General features: G+C 50.0%; 1 protein-coding gene and 1 non-coding gene across 9 annotated transcripts in view; one reads left to right on the top strand and one right to left on the bottom strand.

The window, feature by feature from the left end:
* The window catches only part of LOC125949611 (neural-cadherin), a 180,868-nt gene that overhangs the window by 52,575 nt on the left and 113,200 nt on the right, over positions 1-15,093 (top strand). For all 8 annotated transcript variants that reach the window (XM_049676804.1, XM_049676805.1, XM_049676806.1 and 5 more), the window contains exons 10-11: positions 3,248-3,430; positions 6,282-6,471. In XM_049676804.1, the coding sequence (XP_049532761.1) occupies positions 3,248-3,430; positions 6,282-6,471 (373 nt within the window). The remainder of the gene's footprint in view (positions 1-3,247; positions 3,431-6,281; positions 6,472-15,093) is intronic.
* Positions 3,778-3,848, bottom strand: Trnag-gcc (transfer RNA glycine (anticodon GCC)). The gene has a single exon. It is a non-coding gene; the product is annotated as a tRNA-Gly (tRNA).

Genomic DNA, 15,093 nt, shown 5'->3' on the forward strand with positions numbered 1-15,093 from the left:
CATCACTGGCCACAGGATCACACCGCGACTGCTGCAACAGTAATCGGGACAATGGGGAGGAAATTTTCAAAATACAATCTATGCTTTAGAACGAAACGTGCTGCTACCGTGAGATCCGACCACCGGTCCATTGGCCTGCTGCAGCAACCTAAATGGGGAACGTGTTACAATGTTGATGATCAGTTTACGTGCTTCGTTGATGTCCCTTTTTGTACCCGGTATTTGGCGATGGCTAATGAGATTCAACAAGTAACACTGGAGTGGAAGGCGATTGATTTGAACGAGGAGAGCTTGTTCATCCTTCTTGATCCACGCTCTGATCCTCAGATGAAAGCCTCCCAGATGCTCGCTTTTATCAAACAAATCCGCCTTGATCTTCACCCCCCCCTCCGGGGGCAGCAAAAGGATTAGCATGCAACGCGGGGAAGCTGTCCATCATCTTTCAAGTTGGCAAGCTCCTTACTCCTCACTCCTGCCGACAGAGAGAGAGAGAAAGAGAGAGAGAGGGAGAGCAAATTGGCCAGCATAAAGTAAGCACGCTTGCTAAACACTTGCCTTGCCGGCTGCACGTCAGTCAGTCAGGCACACGGCGCAAGGAAGGAAGGAAGGAAGGAAGCTAAAGCGGGTGGCCCGTTATAACGCGATAATGTCGTTATAAATGATTGGCTTGCCGTGGAAAGCATGGGAAAGTCATGCAAAATGGTATTTTATTATAATGAAGAAACAGGAGGAACGCTGAGCCCGGCTTGCTGTTAATGCGCTAAGCTTCGTGATGGTTTTTGGTGCACAGCATGCTGCGCCTCGGTTGTGGCAACCTGGGGCGAAGCAACCCTGGAAGGATGATCGATTATGCTGCCGCTCGAACTGGGTCAGAGCCGTGCGCTGTGCTGCTGTGTGTGTATGTGATTATGCAGCGAAACGTTGTGCTGTTTGGTGTGCGCGTGGCAAGACACTAAAGTAGTATCGCGCCGAGAAGAGGCGCCGGTCGGTAGTCGGCAGACTCATTAATACGAAAGGCTATTCTCATTTGCATCATCAGGCACGATTTGACAAGCAACGGCAAACGGTGGTCCGCTGGATGCTTATGCTGATTGAAAACAACAATCTGTTTTTTTTTTCACTTGGTTCACGCCGGTTCTTGGCGGTCGCTGCATCAATTTGTATCAATGTCACTCGCGCCGGCGGAAGAGATCCGTGTAGAGATCCGTCTCTCCAGCTGCAGCAGCACCATTCGCCGAGCACTCCATTGTTGATTCAGTTGTGGTAGTCACCATGGGGTGGTAGCGCGGATACAAAGTAGCTGCATAGACAATGCAAAATCATCATGACAAATGCATTCTAAGCTCAGCAGCACACCGGCAGCGCTGCTCATCCCATCCATTCCTTTTCCTCCTTCCAATAAAAAAAAAACCCCGAAGCAGAACACAAAATGAAACCGATGAGCAGAACATGATTGCAACAGTGTTTGTGTGTGTGTTATGTGTCAGTGTGTCTGGTAACGGCTACGGCACGGCATTAAGCTACACGCGAGAAAGCGGAAAAGCGATCGACGCGCCGGTTGGTTGCCGGTTACAAAATGGTTTATGGCACGATCCGTCGAAGTTCCCGGCCGGATGGTGCGTGCGATGATGGTGTGCACCATTACACGCCGGAGGAGGAGCCGAAAGAGGAGAGGAGGAAATTAAAAGCTTCAAAGCACTTTTGATGGCACTTTTAATAGGATCAAATGGTCTCGTTGGTCGTTGGGGCAGCCCCGAAAGCGCGATGTTTAGTGATTGGCCGGGAAGTTTTTCGGACGCGACATTCGGTGGCCTCGGCGGTTGGGGAGGGGGTGGGGGGTTTGGCGTGCCAAGACGCATTTTATGCGCAGCCCGGGCTATCGGACGGTTCGGAAAGAAGGGAAAATCCGGAAAATCTGTCGCGCGAAAGTTTGGAAAATATATTTATGACCAATTCCCACGCAGTTCCGCGACCGTTGGGGTGTTTTTGGCTTGTCGTGACGTAAATTGCTTTTGTGCTGCAAAACTGCTTCCACTTCCCGGGATGGTCACGCGAACAGGTGTTTAGGTTCTGGTGCGCGTCAATTGAAAGGAGCAATAGCAGAAGCAGAAGTCATCGAATGAATGTCGCAGATAGTAGTTAATTTTTACTCATTCGGTTGCTGTTGCGAAAACTCACGTACGGCATAACATTATGCATTATGTGCGCTGCATGGAAAGACAAAGGGAGAAAAAAGGGCCACATAAAATTTACTGCCAACGGGCATTCGGTTCCGAGACAATTTACAATTGGTATCGTGGGTTGATTGAGGCTTGAGCATCATCATCATCATCATCGCAAGCAAATAGACTGCCACGTGTAGCGACAGGATCATGGAGAAAATAAAAATGATTATGTCCACGACCACCATCATCATCGTTGTCGTCGCCGGTCACCATGATCAGCATCATCATCATCAGTAGAAGCAGTAGCGCCAGCAGCAACAGCAGCAGCTTGTGGCTTATTATTCGATGCACATCCTTTCCGGTGGCCGCTACCGTTTAAATGTGAAACCATTTGCATACCACCGTACCGATACCGACTGCTGGTTGGGTGGTTGGCTGATGGTTATGCTCGCTGGTATCGTCGTCCGCATGCCGAAGTACCGCATCAGCAACCACATCAGTAACCAAGCGTTGCAAACGAAACCAACAACCAGCATTCCCCCAAACCCCCCTTAAAACCTGTAAACCACCGTCGTGAACAAAGCATAGAGAGCATAGCGTGTTGTCCTCGTCGTCGTCCTCGTCGTCGTCGTTGGTTCTGTGTTAAAAATTTAAAATTTATGTCGAACATCATCAAATTAATGCTCATTTTGCTTTGCGTCCACCATCCTGGCCACCATTCGGTACCGACTGGCTGGCTGGCTGGCTGGCTGGCTGGCTGGGCGGATGTGACTGGCTGACATTTTTCCCATCGCGTTTGTTTTCCCCCAGCTTTTCTCACTCTCTTTTCTTCTCTTTACTTTCATGCACCGGTAACGAATGCAAATAACAACAAAAAATAAACCATAACACAACACCAACAATCAACATTTCTCCTTCGTCCTGGCGGCTGGCGCTCGTCATCACCATCATCGTCATCATCGTCCACATCGCGGTTCTCGTCATGGCGGTGGCGGGCCCCGTTGGATTCGCTACAAATACAATTTGAACAATAACCGTGTCCTGTGCGCTCCGTGCCATCATCAAACACTTGCCACACACAGAACAACGGTGCCCAGCAGCTTGCATCGGAGGCGACTGTTTACATACAATTAGAGGATGTAAACGACGAAATACCACTGTTTACGGAACGTGAGCAGGAAACGGTGCTGGAGGGCGAACCGATCGGGACGAAGGTGACACAAGTGAATGCAATCGATAAGGATGGTACCTTCCCCAACAATCAGGTGAGTAACCGCCATGCCAAGAAGGTGGCCGGAGCCGGAAGCCGGAGAATGTTTCTGGCGAAGGCTCGTTCACGATGAAGCGTGCTCGAATTTTGTGGAAAGGAATGAAATGTGACTTGAAAGTCTTCGATGATCTCCTCTAGTCTTGATCTCTGCTTTTCTGTTTTTTTTTCTTGTTTTGTGAGGTGGAAGTCTTGTTAGAGTAACTCCCATGAAGTCGCAGGACAAGCTCTTTGGATAAAAAGTTAAATTCTCGTATGCGGGATTAACTCATCAACATTACAAATGATATCCTCATTACACAAAAAATGGACTATTTTTGATTTTAAAAAGGAAAATTAGATGTATGCATCGGCCGGGAATCGAACCCGGGCCGCCCGCGTGGCAGGCGAGCATTCTACCACTGAACCACCGATGCTTGCTTATTGTTTTCAAATACAATTAAAATCGCTTTCTTTAACATCTAGAAACTTAAGAATGTATTTTCAACTAAATTGAATCAACTTTAGTTCACTCCAACATTTAATCACTCCCAACTCTGTGGGTCCTCGCGTCAATCCATGAGACAATTGAATCTAACCGCGAATTGTGAGGAGGAAAATTTGTCTCATAACCAACCGATGGTATGTGGACGAAGAAGGGGGTTCGATTTGGTAAACCACAGAACTCGCGCAAAAGCCACGGCATCCTCGGAACCACGGGCATCCGTTTCGACGGGTATTATATTGTCCCCGGCACACCCCACAGCCTCCTTCCCCTGGCGCTGGCGTGGTGGTGGTTTGCGATGGAATGTTTATCGTCGCAAATAACTTTCCATTTGATTATTTAATCTCAAATTCCGGATCGAACGTTGCTCGCGATTCCGCGAGTGTAGCTAGGCTAGAAGAGCGTACTGGCGGGGGCGACAGTTGACAGTGGAACCGCGCCCCATACTCCACACACTCTCGCCCCAATAAAAGGGGTTTGGTCGTTGATGCCTGCTTGGTGGGACTTCTTTCGCCCACCAAACGGGACGTGTGTCTCGGTTCCGATCGTGTTTATGAGCTGAGTACACGACCGGCCAGTCAACGTTGGATTCAGGCTCCCCCTTTTCCCCTTTTCCGGGCCCTCACTTCATTTTTGTGAGCTTGTTTGGCATCGAGCTTCGCTCGTGGGAAGTTTTGCTTTTTCCATTTCACCGGTCATTTACTTTTCTGTCTTCAGCTGCCCGCTACCGCCAGTCCCTCTGCGCACTGATGGGGATTATGAAATATTCATTTTCTTCCTCGGGGCCTTTCCGGTGCCCTGATTTGCCGCCATTTTTCCTTCTGTTTTTTTGCTGTACTTTTTATGCGACCTTTAGTTTCGCAAAAGGATTCTGTTTCGTCGTTTGCCTTTTGCTGCTTCGGGTTTGCCTTCTTCCACTGACAGTTTGCAGGCAAAAAGGGACGCAAGAAACAGTTCCGAGTGTGAGTGTGTTAGGGTCAGCAAGGCCGGGCACAGCAGGCTGTGAGCACTCCGCTGAAGCTCCAAGATTTGATCATCCCGTTGCCAGGGGCAATGCAATGCAGCCTGTCCGTTTTGGGTGGCCCGTACATCCGGCCCGAAAGCAAGCACCCGGGGTTCGGGGAATAGATTTCGGTCCGAATTCTGGTCGCTGCTCCTTCGTCGGTCAGCATCCACCAAGCAATCCGCAATCGATACGTGGGGTTATTTTCGGGGAACGCGCTCCGTTCGCATCAGTATGCGGCTCGTGTACGCGAACGGCCATTGAAAGCGGCCAGAAAGCGGCGGCGGCGGCGGCAATTGTGGCAGCGCACAGATTGAGCATATTTAATAAACACCCAGCGGGGGTGTGTGTTTGTGTGTGTGTGTGGACAGTGCGACGGTTGCGCTCATAATGGCGGGGGGTGCTACATATGTTTATGTTCGCAAAGCATATTTGCACCCAATCCTCCGCTCGGTGAGCAAATAAAAGAGCTGACTCAATTGTAAACAGTACAATGACCTTTACCGATTCATTTCATTTGATTTTGGGGGCTCGCTTTGGCATTACTAGCCGCCGGTGTGGTTGGTTGCTCCGGTTGATCCCTGGCACCCCCGGGTCATTGCTCACGCTTTTCAATCTAGTAACCGCCGCAAGCCCGGTTCAGGCAATTAGCCGCGAATGATTCAATCATGCACGCTGGGCTGAAGTCAATTATCGCGCGAAGGATGAGCTTTCGGGGGGGTGCCCAAAGTTGAGCCAAACATTTAAAACGACCCCGTGGGGGGGAGTCCGTTTTCAATAATTACAAATTTCCCTCTTTGTGACCCCGAGTGCCCCTCGATGGGGAGCCTCAGGGGACATGAAATGGTGAAAATGAGCACAAAAGGAAACCGAGCGGCAAAAAACGAGGAAATTCGTGCTTCACGGTCAATGCACTGCACGTCTCAGGCACCACGAACGTCGAATCCCCCGGGCCGTCGGATAGTGACCCCGAGGGGGATCTAATGCTGGGGCGATTATCGAGGAGCTCGTAATCGTGGCGGAGGCCATTTGCTGAATGGTCAAATAGTCCCAACCGGAGGGCACCAAAAGATTCAATTAAAAAACGGCTCGATTGTTTCTAATTAGACTGAAGGCCCAAAAGTTTCGTTCTCTATTTTTTTGTTGTTGTTGCTCCGTTCTGCGTCTCTTCGATTTTCGCGACATTCGAGGAAATGATCCATCCACGACACATCCAGGAGGCGTTGCCTTTTTTTCTGTCACATTTCGCTCTCTGTTCCCCCGGGGGTGTTGTGCGCTACTAGCATTTAGTGCACGTTTCGATGGTGACGGTGTCCGAAATTGCACACTAATTGTCCTACCTTCCTCTCCTTCCCGTTACAGGTGTACTACTACATCGTCGATTCGCCCCGGAACGAGGGTAAAGATTTCTTCGAAATCAATCTGCAAAGTGGCGAGATCTTCACGAAGGTAGTGTTCGATCGTGAGAAGCAGGGCGCGTACGCTCTGGAAGTCGAAGCACGTGATGGCGCTCCTTCCGCCCGGCCTAACAGCAATCAGCAGCCCAATTCAGGTGAGTCCCACCCGCCTCGCATGCTTTTTTTATGATTTCAGGAGGTGGGGAAGAATTTTCCACAGTTTTTCCATCGATAGGAGGAGGAGGAGGAGACAGTAAATGCTTCCCCGGCCTGGGGCTTCCCGTTTTTATTGCCTCAAATGTTATGGTTATGCGTTACGCCCTTTGCGAGATTGTTGCACGACGCTTACCATCCGCTTGTCCATCATCGCGAAGGGGCACGTTTTGCAGCAAATGGTTACCGACATCCCAAACCGGTGGCAGCAACATTTAGACACGCGCACCGGTTGTGCGTGCAACGATCGCGCTGGCACAGAACTCGCTTCTCTTCTGCTTCTTCTTCCCCTTCTTCTTCTAGATCGAATGGGTTAAATACGGCGATAAAATCCGGCCAGAACTCAAAAGACGCACACGTCGTGCCCGGCAGCGTCACGGCACCGTTGTTTTTTTTTCCTCTCTACAGCCAGAACAATGGCGATGAAAATGAGCGACACGGAAATAGGAAAAAGCAATTAGCGAGCGCCCGTCCGCTCGTCCGCCCGTCCGCGTTTTAATATTCATTACTTGTAAATTAATAACTTTGGCAATTTGGGAACCATCCTTTCCCACCCACCCCCCTCGAGGGGCCCAACAGTTGCTAAAATAAAAATCAAAATGGTGGATAACAAGAGCGGGGGCTAACGGTTTGGGTCCCGCGCTTCCCGTTGATACCATCTCGGCAATGACACGCTCGTCCGGCTCTGAAAGGGTTGCGCCCGTTGCCGCGTTGCCACGCGCCAATGAAGGATACCAGGATGGAACCAAAGGCCGTTCCATTTTTCTGCTTCGATGGCACTGAAAGCTACGTGAAGGTGAAGAGAGCGGCCGCATTCAGCTTATCCTTCCTTCCTTCGTGTTTTTTTTTGCTGCTGCTCCTGATTGTATTCTCCTGAGCTAATTCGCAGAAAAGAGAGAGAGCGAGGGTGTGAAAGAGTGTATTCAGAACAGAAAAAAGAGCACGAAAAATACGCATGGGTAGCGTTTGAAGCATGTTTTTACCACTGTGGATCACTCTGGACCCTCATTTTTTTTTGTTGCTATTATTGGAGGTCGTTTTTATTAAATTCCTTGCTCCTTCCAACTGGGCACAAATACTGGTTTGAACTTCCGGGAGGAAGTTGTTTTGTAAGGAATAAAGTCATTCAGTGCGGGACGCGTTCCCAAGAACAGGTTCACAATAATACCAAAGACGGAAGTAATCTAAAGAACAGTTCGTAGAGCAATAAGGAGATGCATTTCGAAGCGTTTGGTGTACGCCCTTCTCAGTACTTTATCCGATTAAAGTTGCAAAGTGCAGCTGCCCAGAAGCTTAAACGGCCGTAAATCCACTCAACCAGGGCTGAGACGCCTCTCCATTCGGACAATCTGGTCGCTTGTTCAGTTATTTTCAGCATATAGAGCTTAAGTACAAGCTGCCGCCGGGGGCTTATCTAGCTACTTCCATTCATCACTAGATCATACTATGGATGCCACAAAACCATCGTCACAAAGTCAGAGAAGTGACCAGCGCATGAAGTTTGTTCTCTTTTTTCCCCCCGTTCAACTTCTGGACCTTCAAAACACTAGCAGACAACCACTTTTGAAATAAACACATCCTGGATGTCGCTTTCGATCGAGCAACACAAATCCATGCAGTTCCCCTCTCTGTAAAAGGGTGGTACTGGGGTACTGATTATGCTATCCAGCATATTCACCGAACGGACAGACCGTGGCTACAGTTGCACGTGTGCACCGAACGTGCGTCCGCTACGGTCTGGCATCTCCTTCGGGGCCTTTAATTTAATCCACAACTTCCACACAGGATGTCCGTGTTGTTGTGGCCACATTCACCAACCTTTAAAAGGCTGCTCGAGGCGGGGATGAGACAACGTGTTGGAATGCTGCTGGCTGTTCTCTGATGAACATTCGTACGGTGCTGCGTAGTACGGCTGAAAGGCATAAGGTTTTGTCTAAGCCACACACACACACAAATGCCACCTCAAATCTAATTCTGAATACATGCATGCAGCTCTCATCACCCGTTTCAGGGCCGTGATTGTTCCTCTTGCCCTGGCAGGCCCTGCAGACCAGTACATGCATGCGTGCACTGCATGCATGTCTCTCGGCCTGTCTGGAGGGTATGATAATGTTTGACATGTTTATTACCATCCTTTGGCTGTGCAACGCAATGTTTGCCTTATTCATGGTGGCCAAGGAAATTAAGGCGAGAGGCGGTTAAAAGGGGGCCTGCCTGCCTGCCTGCCTGCCGGATGCCGCTGGAGGTTTGTTAATTCGAGAGCAAAATTATGAGCCGGACTGCATCCATGCTACGTACTGCTGCCATTGGCCCTCGATTGTGCGACAAAAGGTTAGCGGAATAGAGAGAGAGAGAGAGGAGAGGAGAGAAGGGAGTGACCAACACTCCGACCCGGACGTTAGCTTATTGCATATCATTTTATTCGAGAATCATTTGATTTGTGAACCGACCAGCCAGCCAGCACCTTCTACGCCAACGATAACATACTTCGCACATGACCGGCGACATCATCATCTTCGAAGGTGTTCCAATTCAACGTTGAACAACGATCGGGGGGGTTTAGGGCTTATGATGGTCCAAGGGTGCAACAGCCAGCCAGCCAGCTTTAAGCTTCCGAGAGAGCTTGTGCGTGATTGAGTGTGTGTGTGTGCCTGTCGGTTAGTCATTCCTCGTGATCCGGGTTATGACCTAGGGCACAAATACACACGCACACATAATGGGAAGCCGAGCTTAGGTCACGGGGTTCACGAGCGCCCCACAAAAACCCCTACAATGCCTCGTGTTGCTGCTTGATGTTGAACAGCAGCAGCAGCAGCATTGAAACCGAAGCCTCCAAGTCATGCGAGATGCACACAAAAACTCAAAAATGCAGTTATGTCGGCCTCCTCGAAGCCAAAGCCAGGAATGAGGGTTGCCTCCCCCTCCCCCTCCCCCTCCTCCCTTCTCGGCGATACAATATACAACTTCCGCCCATTCGGCCACGGTCCTTGCGACGATGCGCTCCAGTGAGATGTGCGCCGTGGCATGTGTTGCGAACTTTTATGCGAACCCTCCTCACTTTTTGTTCCTCCTTCGACCACAAAACCACGTGACCGTTTTCTGAGGTTAGGGAGACACGCGTAGCACCACTACCACCACCACCACCACCACCACCACGAACCACCCTCAACGAACGCCATTTCAAATCCAGGATCTGCGTCAAACACATGTTCCGGTGTGAGGTTCCGGTTCGTGGCTGGGGGTGGGTTCAGCGCGGCTGCTGCAAAAGTTTAAAGACCAGCCAAGCCGACGGACCCGCCGAAGCCACCATCCCCCCCTTCCCCTCCCTTCCTTCCTTCCTCTCTTGTGTCCTGAAGTCCAGCCGAAGATTTGTTTTCTGTGACGTTTTTTTCTCTCTCTCTCTCTCTCTCTCTCGAGGAAAATCTATTTTGCAAGTTGCTAGTCAAATCTCGAACTAAACCTCAGCACGGCCAACAACCAGCACCTGGTGGGGGGCGGGGAGTCTGGTGGGCCAAGGGGTCACATTTTATATTTATTTTAACTTTATATGTGGAATAATAAAACTTTCGCTGGAATGGAAAAAGAAGGTGGAGGAAGGACCGGGCGCTGGAGAAGCGTCCGAGCGGAATGATTCACACACTGCGACAACCGGGCGTTCCGAGTGTCCTACAGGATACAGGACAAAGTTCCGTTCACCACAGCTCGGCCGCTGGCCCGGGGAGCAAATCAAATTGGAATCGCCATCGTCGATCCACAGATCCGTGGTGCTCTGCCCACTCGCCTCAAGCCCACGGTCCCACGGTCAACGTCATTCGATCTATCTGCCAGCATGCCAGCCTGGCAGCCAGCTAGTACCTTTGCACGATTTGCATAAATTATTATTATTACGATTCGGCGGAAGTGGTCCTCTATTTTTGTTTCATTCGAGCACCGAGCGTCACATGCGCTGCTTTCCTCCGCCTCCTCCTCCGCTTCCTCCTCCTCCATTTTCCTGGTCTAGTCCTGATATGACGAACCGGAACCCGGATTGTGGACAGATTTTCATTTTTGGGTAAATAAATCAATCGCTGCTCACCACTTTCCGCTGACAAAGAGAGGAGCACTAGAGTCGGGCCACTAACTTTCATGGCCGCATTCCGGTGGTTGGGGACCGTGCGGTCAATAGGCGACGGTGAGTGATGAATTTTGCTCATTTATAAGCGCTTTTTCACGGGGAAATTGAATAGTTTTCCGAACGGCGAAACAGGCAGTGATAGAAGGTGCTAGCGAAAGCGGATTAGAGTGACCGTGATGAAAACGTTCGAATATCGACACACACACAAGTGGTCTTGATTCAGTGTTAGTGTGTGTTTGCGGGCGTAGTCTCAAATTAATGTTATTTTGCTTTTGTGGATGTTACTGTAATATAGCAAACACTGATTGTGAGATTGGTGATGATAAACCTGACTGATAGGAGAAAGTTGCACAACTCGCATCCGATACAACGCGATGATTGTATTTACATTTTGTCATAAAAGAGCCGAGAATAGTCGATTTAAATCTGACTGGGTTGTCGGTTCAAGTATTTTTTCCTAGGTCCTTAATTATTGTGCGAATTTGAGCGAAATCCGTAAACCCGTCTGTTTACAGCAATTTTTTGAGTAAGCCCATGTCAGTAGTGAGCGGCGATTTGTTATCACGGATGACGACATTGAACAAAAAATTTGCTTAAAGTTTTTTTTTGCAAATGAAATGTCGTGTGCCGATGCATTGAAAATGTTGCAAAAGGCCTTTGGAAATAATACTCTATCGAAAACTCGTGCATATGAGTGGCACAAAGCCTTCAAAAGTATTTGGACCAGAATTAGTTCCCTGTGACTTTGTCCTTTCTCCAAAGCTTAACTTGCCCCTTCACGGTATCTGTTTTGAGTCGATTTAAGCCATAAAACCAAAATCGCCGTTTATAATGACATCGACTTAGTTAAAAAATTGTTGTAAACAAACGGATTAACTGATTCCGCTCAAATTTTGCACAATAATTAAGGACAGATGTTGATACTTTCTAGACAGAATGTACCTTCGGTTCGCTCATTTATCTAGCGGAAAATTGTACGCGAAAATGTAATTCGTTTATTTGAAAGCGAAGGAACGTAATTTTTTGGGCAATTTTCTTTTTTTTCCGCACACCACAACCACACCAACGGCCGGCCATCATCGTTTGTTTGGTTGGTTAATTGTGGATGCAATTTATGTGCGCCATCGCGGCATTCGCCAAGGGGCGAAGAGAATAATGCTTCCGTGACATACGAGCCCGCGAAAGTAATCACACTCCGGACGGTGCTCCGTGACGCAGGTGAGATACCAAACATCTAGCGCGGTGGCGGTGGATTGAAGAAAGTGCAATCAAAAAAGTAGAAACCCCCGGGAAAACCATTCATCCAGAGGCCCGAACGCGCCGGAACGGACATACAATTTGCCGCGTGACAGTTAGTTATGTTTCCGTGAGAGTGGCGCCCGAGGTTAATAGATGAATGTTTTTGGGATGGCTATTACAGGCACCGGGCACGTCTGGTCTGCACTGTTGGTGTCAGCACTACGCAGTCAGTAGCTATGACACTATGGGACACTCGATCTCGTCGTCTGCCACACACTGATTGCACTTATGACGTGGAACGCAATTTGAGAGCAAACCCCCCGGTCGGTGCGGTGCAGGAAGCCCAGGACCCCACACAGGTTATGGACTGCTGCATCCTGGCCTGGCCTGGCCTGGCCTGCTCTGGCTGATTGAGTCGTACGCCACCAGCCACAGCCGGCCGGTTACGCCTTGGTGCTTTCGTTAATGGTTACCAGAAACCGGGAACCAACTGGAGCTCGAAGTGGTGTGTGTGGGTATGTATGTGTGGTCGGTACAACAAGACGCCAAATCGAACATCGGGTGGGGTGTTTTGGGTGTTACAGTCCAGCAAAAGGTGCTCTATACACGACGCTACACGTTGCGCGGTTGCGTTGCGTCCTTTCGAGAAAAATAACTTTTCCTCCACCACAGCCCCCCAAAACCAATCTTCTGTCAGTTCACCCACTGGGTGCAGGGAATCCGTGTTCCGGCCTTCCGTTCCGGAAACACTACCACCACCACCACCACTACCTCTACCAGCACAGTCGAGGGCTTGCCGGATGAAGCCGGAAAATAAATTTACATTTATATTAAAAACAAATATCTGTCGTGTTGTGTTTCGTGTCTGGGACACGCAGCTGGGGTTTTTAATGCTACTGCTGCTCCTGCTGCTGCTCTTGCTGCGAGGTACCTACGCGAGGTGCACCATCATCAGTGTACCGAGGTACCGAGTCGTTTCTGGTTTCTGGGGCTGCGTGTCAGTCGTCTGGTGGTCGCTATGAAGCAGCAGCGCTATGAAGATGATGATCATTTCCCTCTACGCTCGCGACGAGTTGCACACTACTGCCGGTCACTGTTTTGCCGCAATCATTACCCTCTTGTTCCGTCGACACGGAGCGGAAATGGCCGCTTCCGGCCATTGCATTTCCTTGTGCCGCCCATCCTGCTATCTGTCTACGGCTGTAGAAGGCGCTCTTCCGGTTGCCAGTGCCAATGGTTGCCTCCTTTCCCTCGTCGTGACGTGACTGTTGGGCGGTTCTGCTGCTGCTGCTGCCGCGTGCCCAAACACGCAATAAGAAAGCTGCTAATGGTACCGACAAGCTGGCTGGCTGGCTATTTGGCTGGCTGGCTGGCTGGCTAGCTGGCCGTCTGTTCGCAACAAGGGACCACCTTTTGTTGATGCACCACGGCTGCTGCCAGCTGGTGCCCAGCAGCAGCAGCAGCAGCAGCAGCACGCACACCAGCATAAGAAAAGGAGTTCATTATCTTAATTACTATTTGTGCCATCATTCGCGGCCACTGGCCCCGTCTCTGGTGGCCGCATAAGTAAGTAACAATTGTAGTAGAGTTCCGGCGCACGCGGCCACCAGCTGGTGCTGGAGCAAGTCGCCTGCATAATGACGCAGTTCCCGGCATTCCGGTGGATTCACAAATGGTAAAACTGACTGTGGAAAACCCCGATTCCGTGGAGGTCTCTTTGGAGCTGGAGAGAGTGATTGGATCGTCGAGACGTGTGTCGTCGTCGTCGTCGTCGTCGCTTCGGAGGAATGATTTATGTTAAGGATGCGTTGGCGTGACTGTTCGCGCGGTTGTCTTTGGCCCTCGGTAAAAGCTGCCATGTGATGTCACTCAAAGATTGAAGAGACTCTCTGTCTGTCTTCTCTCTCGATCTGTCGTTGACTAAGGCATCACGGAAATGACGGTCTCGGCGAAATCCGGCATCGATTCTGGGCCGGGGAAGGACGCGTTGTTTGACGCATTTTTGAGGCCAACGGAACGGAATTTCGTTACGTTCCGCGCGCTTCTCGTAAACGATTCCAAACGGGAGGGGAAAAGATCGCGACCGCCATTGCGCCCGCGGTACGCGGTACAACAATCTGCCTTGGATTTTGTAATTGAATTTAATGCTCGAGGCCGGAGAGACCCCCGTGAAGGACGTCGGGATTCACGTAAGAATCCGATCCGTGCGTCCGCGGATTTGACGAGAGTGCGCCCCCCGGGATAATGAATTTGATGGCGGACGAACCAATGGCAATGGCGGTCTGGTGACCATAATACCGGCTTTTCGGGAATGGCTGGTGGATTATCTGTTTGGTCTGTTTCTTTTTATTTGCCGACCCATCCGGCCACCGCAGAACGGGCATACGGTGCCCGGTTCTCGGGGAAGACATTGAATTCAATTATGTCCTCATTTTTTGGACAATTCAATTTCCCGTCGCCATTTTCGGGGGGTCGGTGGGCTCGACAAAAGGACTTTTCAGGAGGAGGAACAGTTAATGGTGGGTCAATGGAGGTCCGTTTTGGTGGGCTTTCTTTCGATTTCTATAGCTCGACGGCATTCTAAGTAACTTCCATAATAAGCTCGTCCTGGGACGAGCGATAACAACGAGAGATTTGAAAACCCCTCGACATGCACTCTTTGGAACCGAAATCCCGGGGATTTTTTACATTTTAAACATTTGCTTTGCTGAATTTGCTGCGTTTGCTGCACTTTTTTTTTCTTGTTCCCCCAAATTGGCAATGGTGCTTCGGCGGAATGGAATCGAGGAAAACCTTGTCGTGCAGATGTCGAGCGTTCGAGCGCAAGTTGGGATTCAATTTTTTCTGTGTTCCACAAGCACTTCCACCTCTCTCGCGTTCCGTGTACCTTCGTCGCCTGCTGCACGCCCTCCATCACCGGAGGGAATTGTCTATCATTTTCTGCTGCGATGCGAACGTTGAGTGCTGACAAGGGAAGCGAAGATGCAGTTTTCATACAGCGTACACTGTCGCTGAAACAATGTCGCATGCAGGCGGAGAACACGAACACGAACGCGGACCCTCGGGACGATTCCTCGATCCACGTTCCCCGTCCCCCGCGCGTGCCATCACCAGAAAATGTGATGTAACTCTAAAGTGGGAACGAAACGAAGGGCAGTAACATTAAAAAAAAATAGAGGAGAAGAAAGAAAAGCCACCCCCGCGGGGATGG

The sequence above is a fragment of the Anopheles darlingi genome, chromosome 2 (genome assembly GCF_943734745.1).
Source record: "Anopheles darlingi chromosome 2, idAnoDarlMG_H_01, whole genome shotgun sequence".
Classification (NCBI taxonomy): domain Eukaryota; kingdom Metazoa; phylum Arthropoda; class Insecta; order Diptera; family Culicidae; genus Anopheles; species Anopheles darlingi.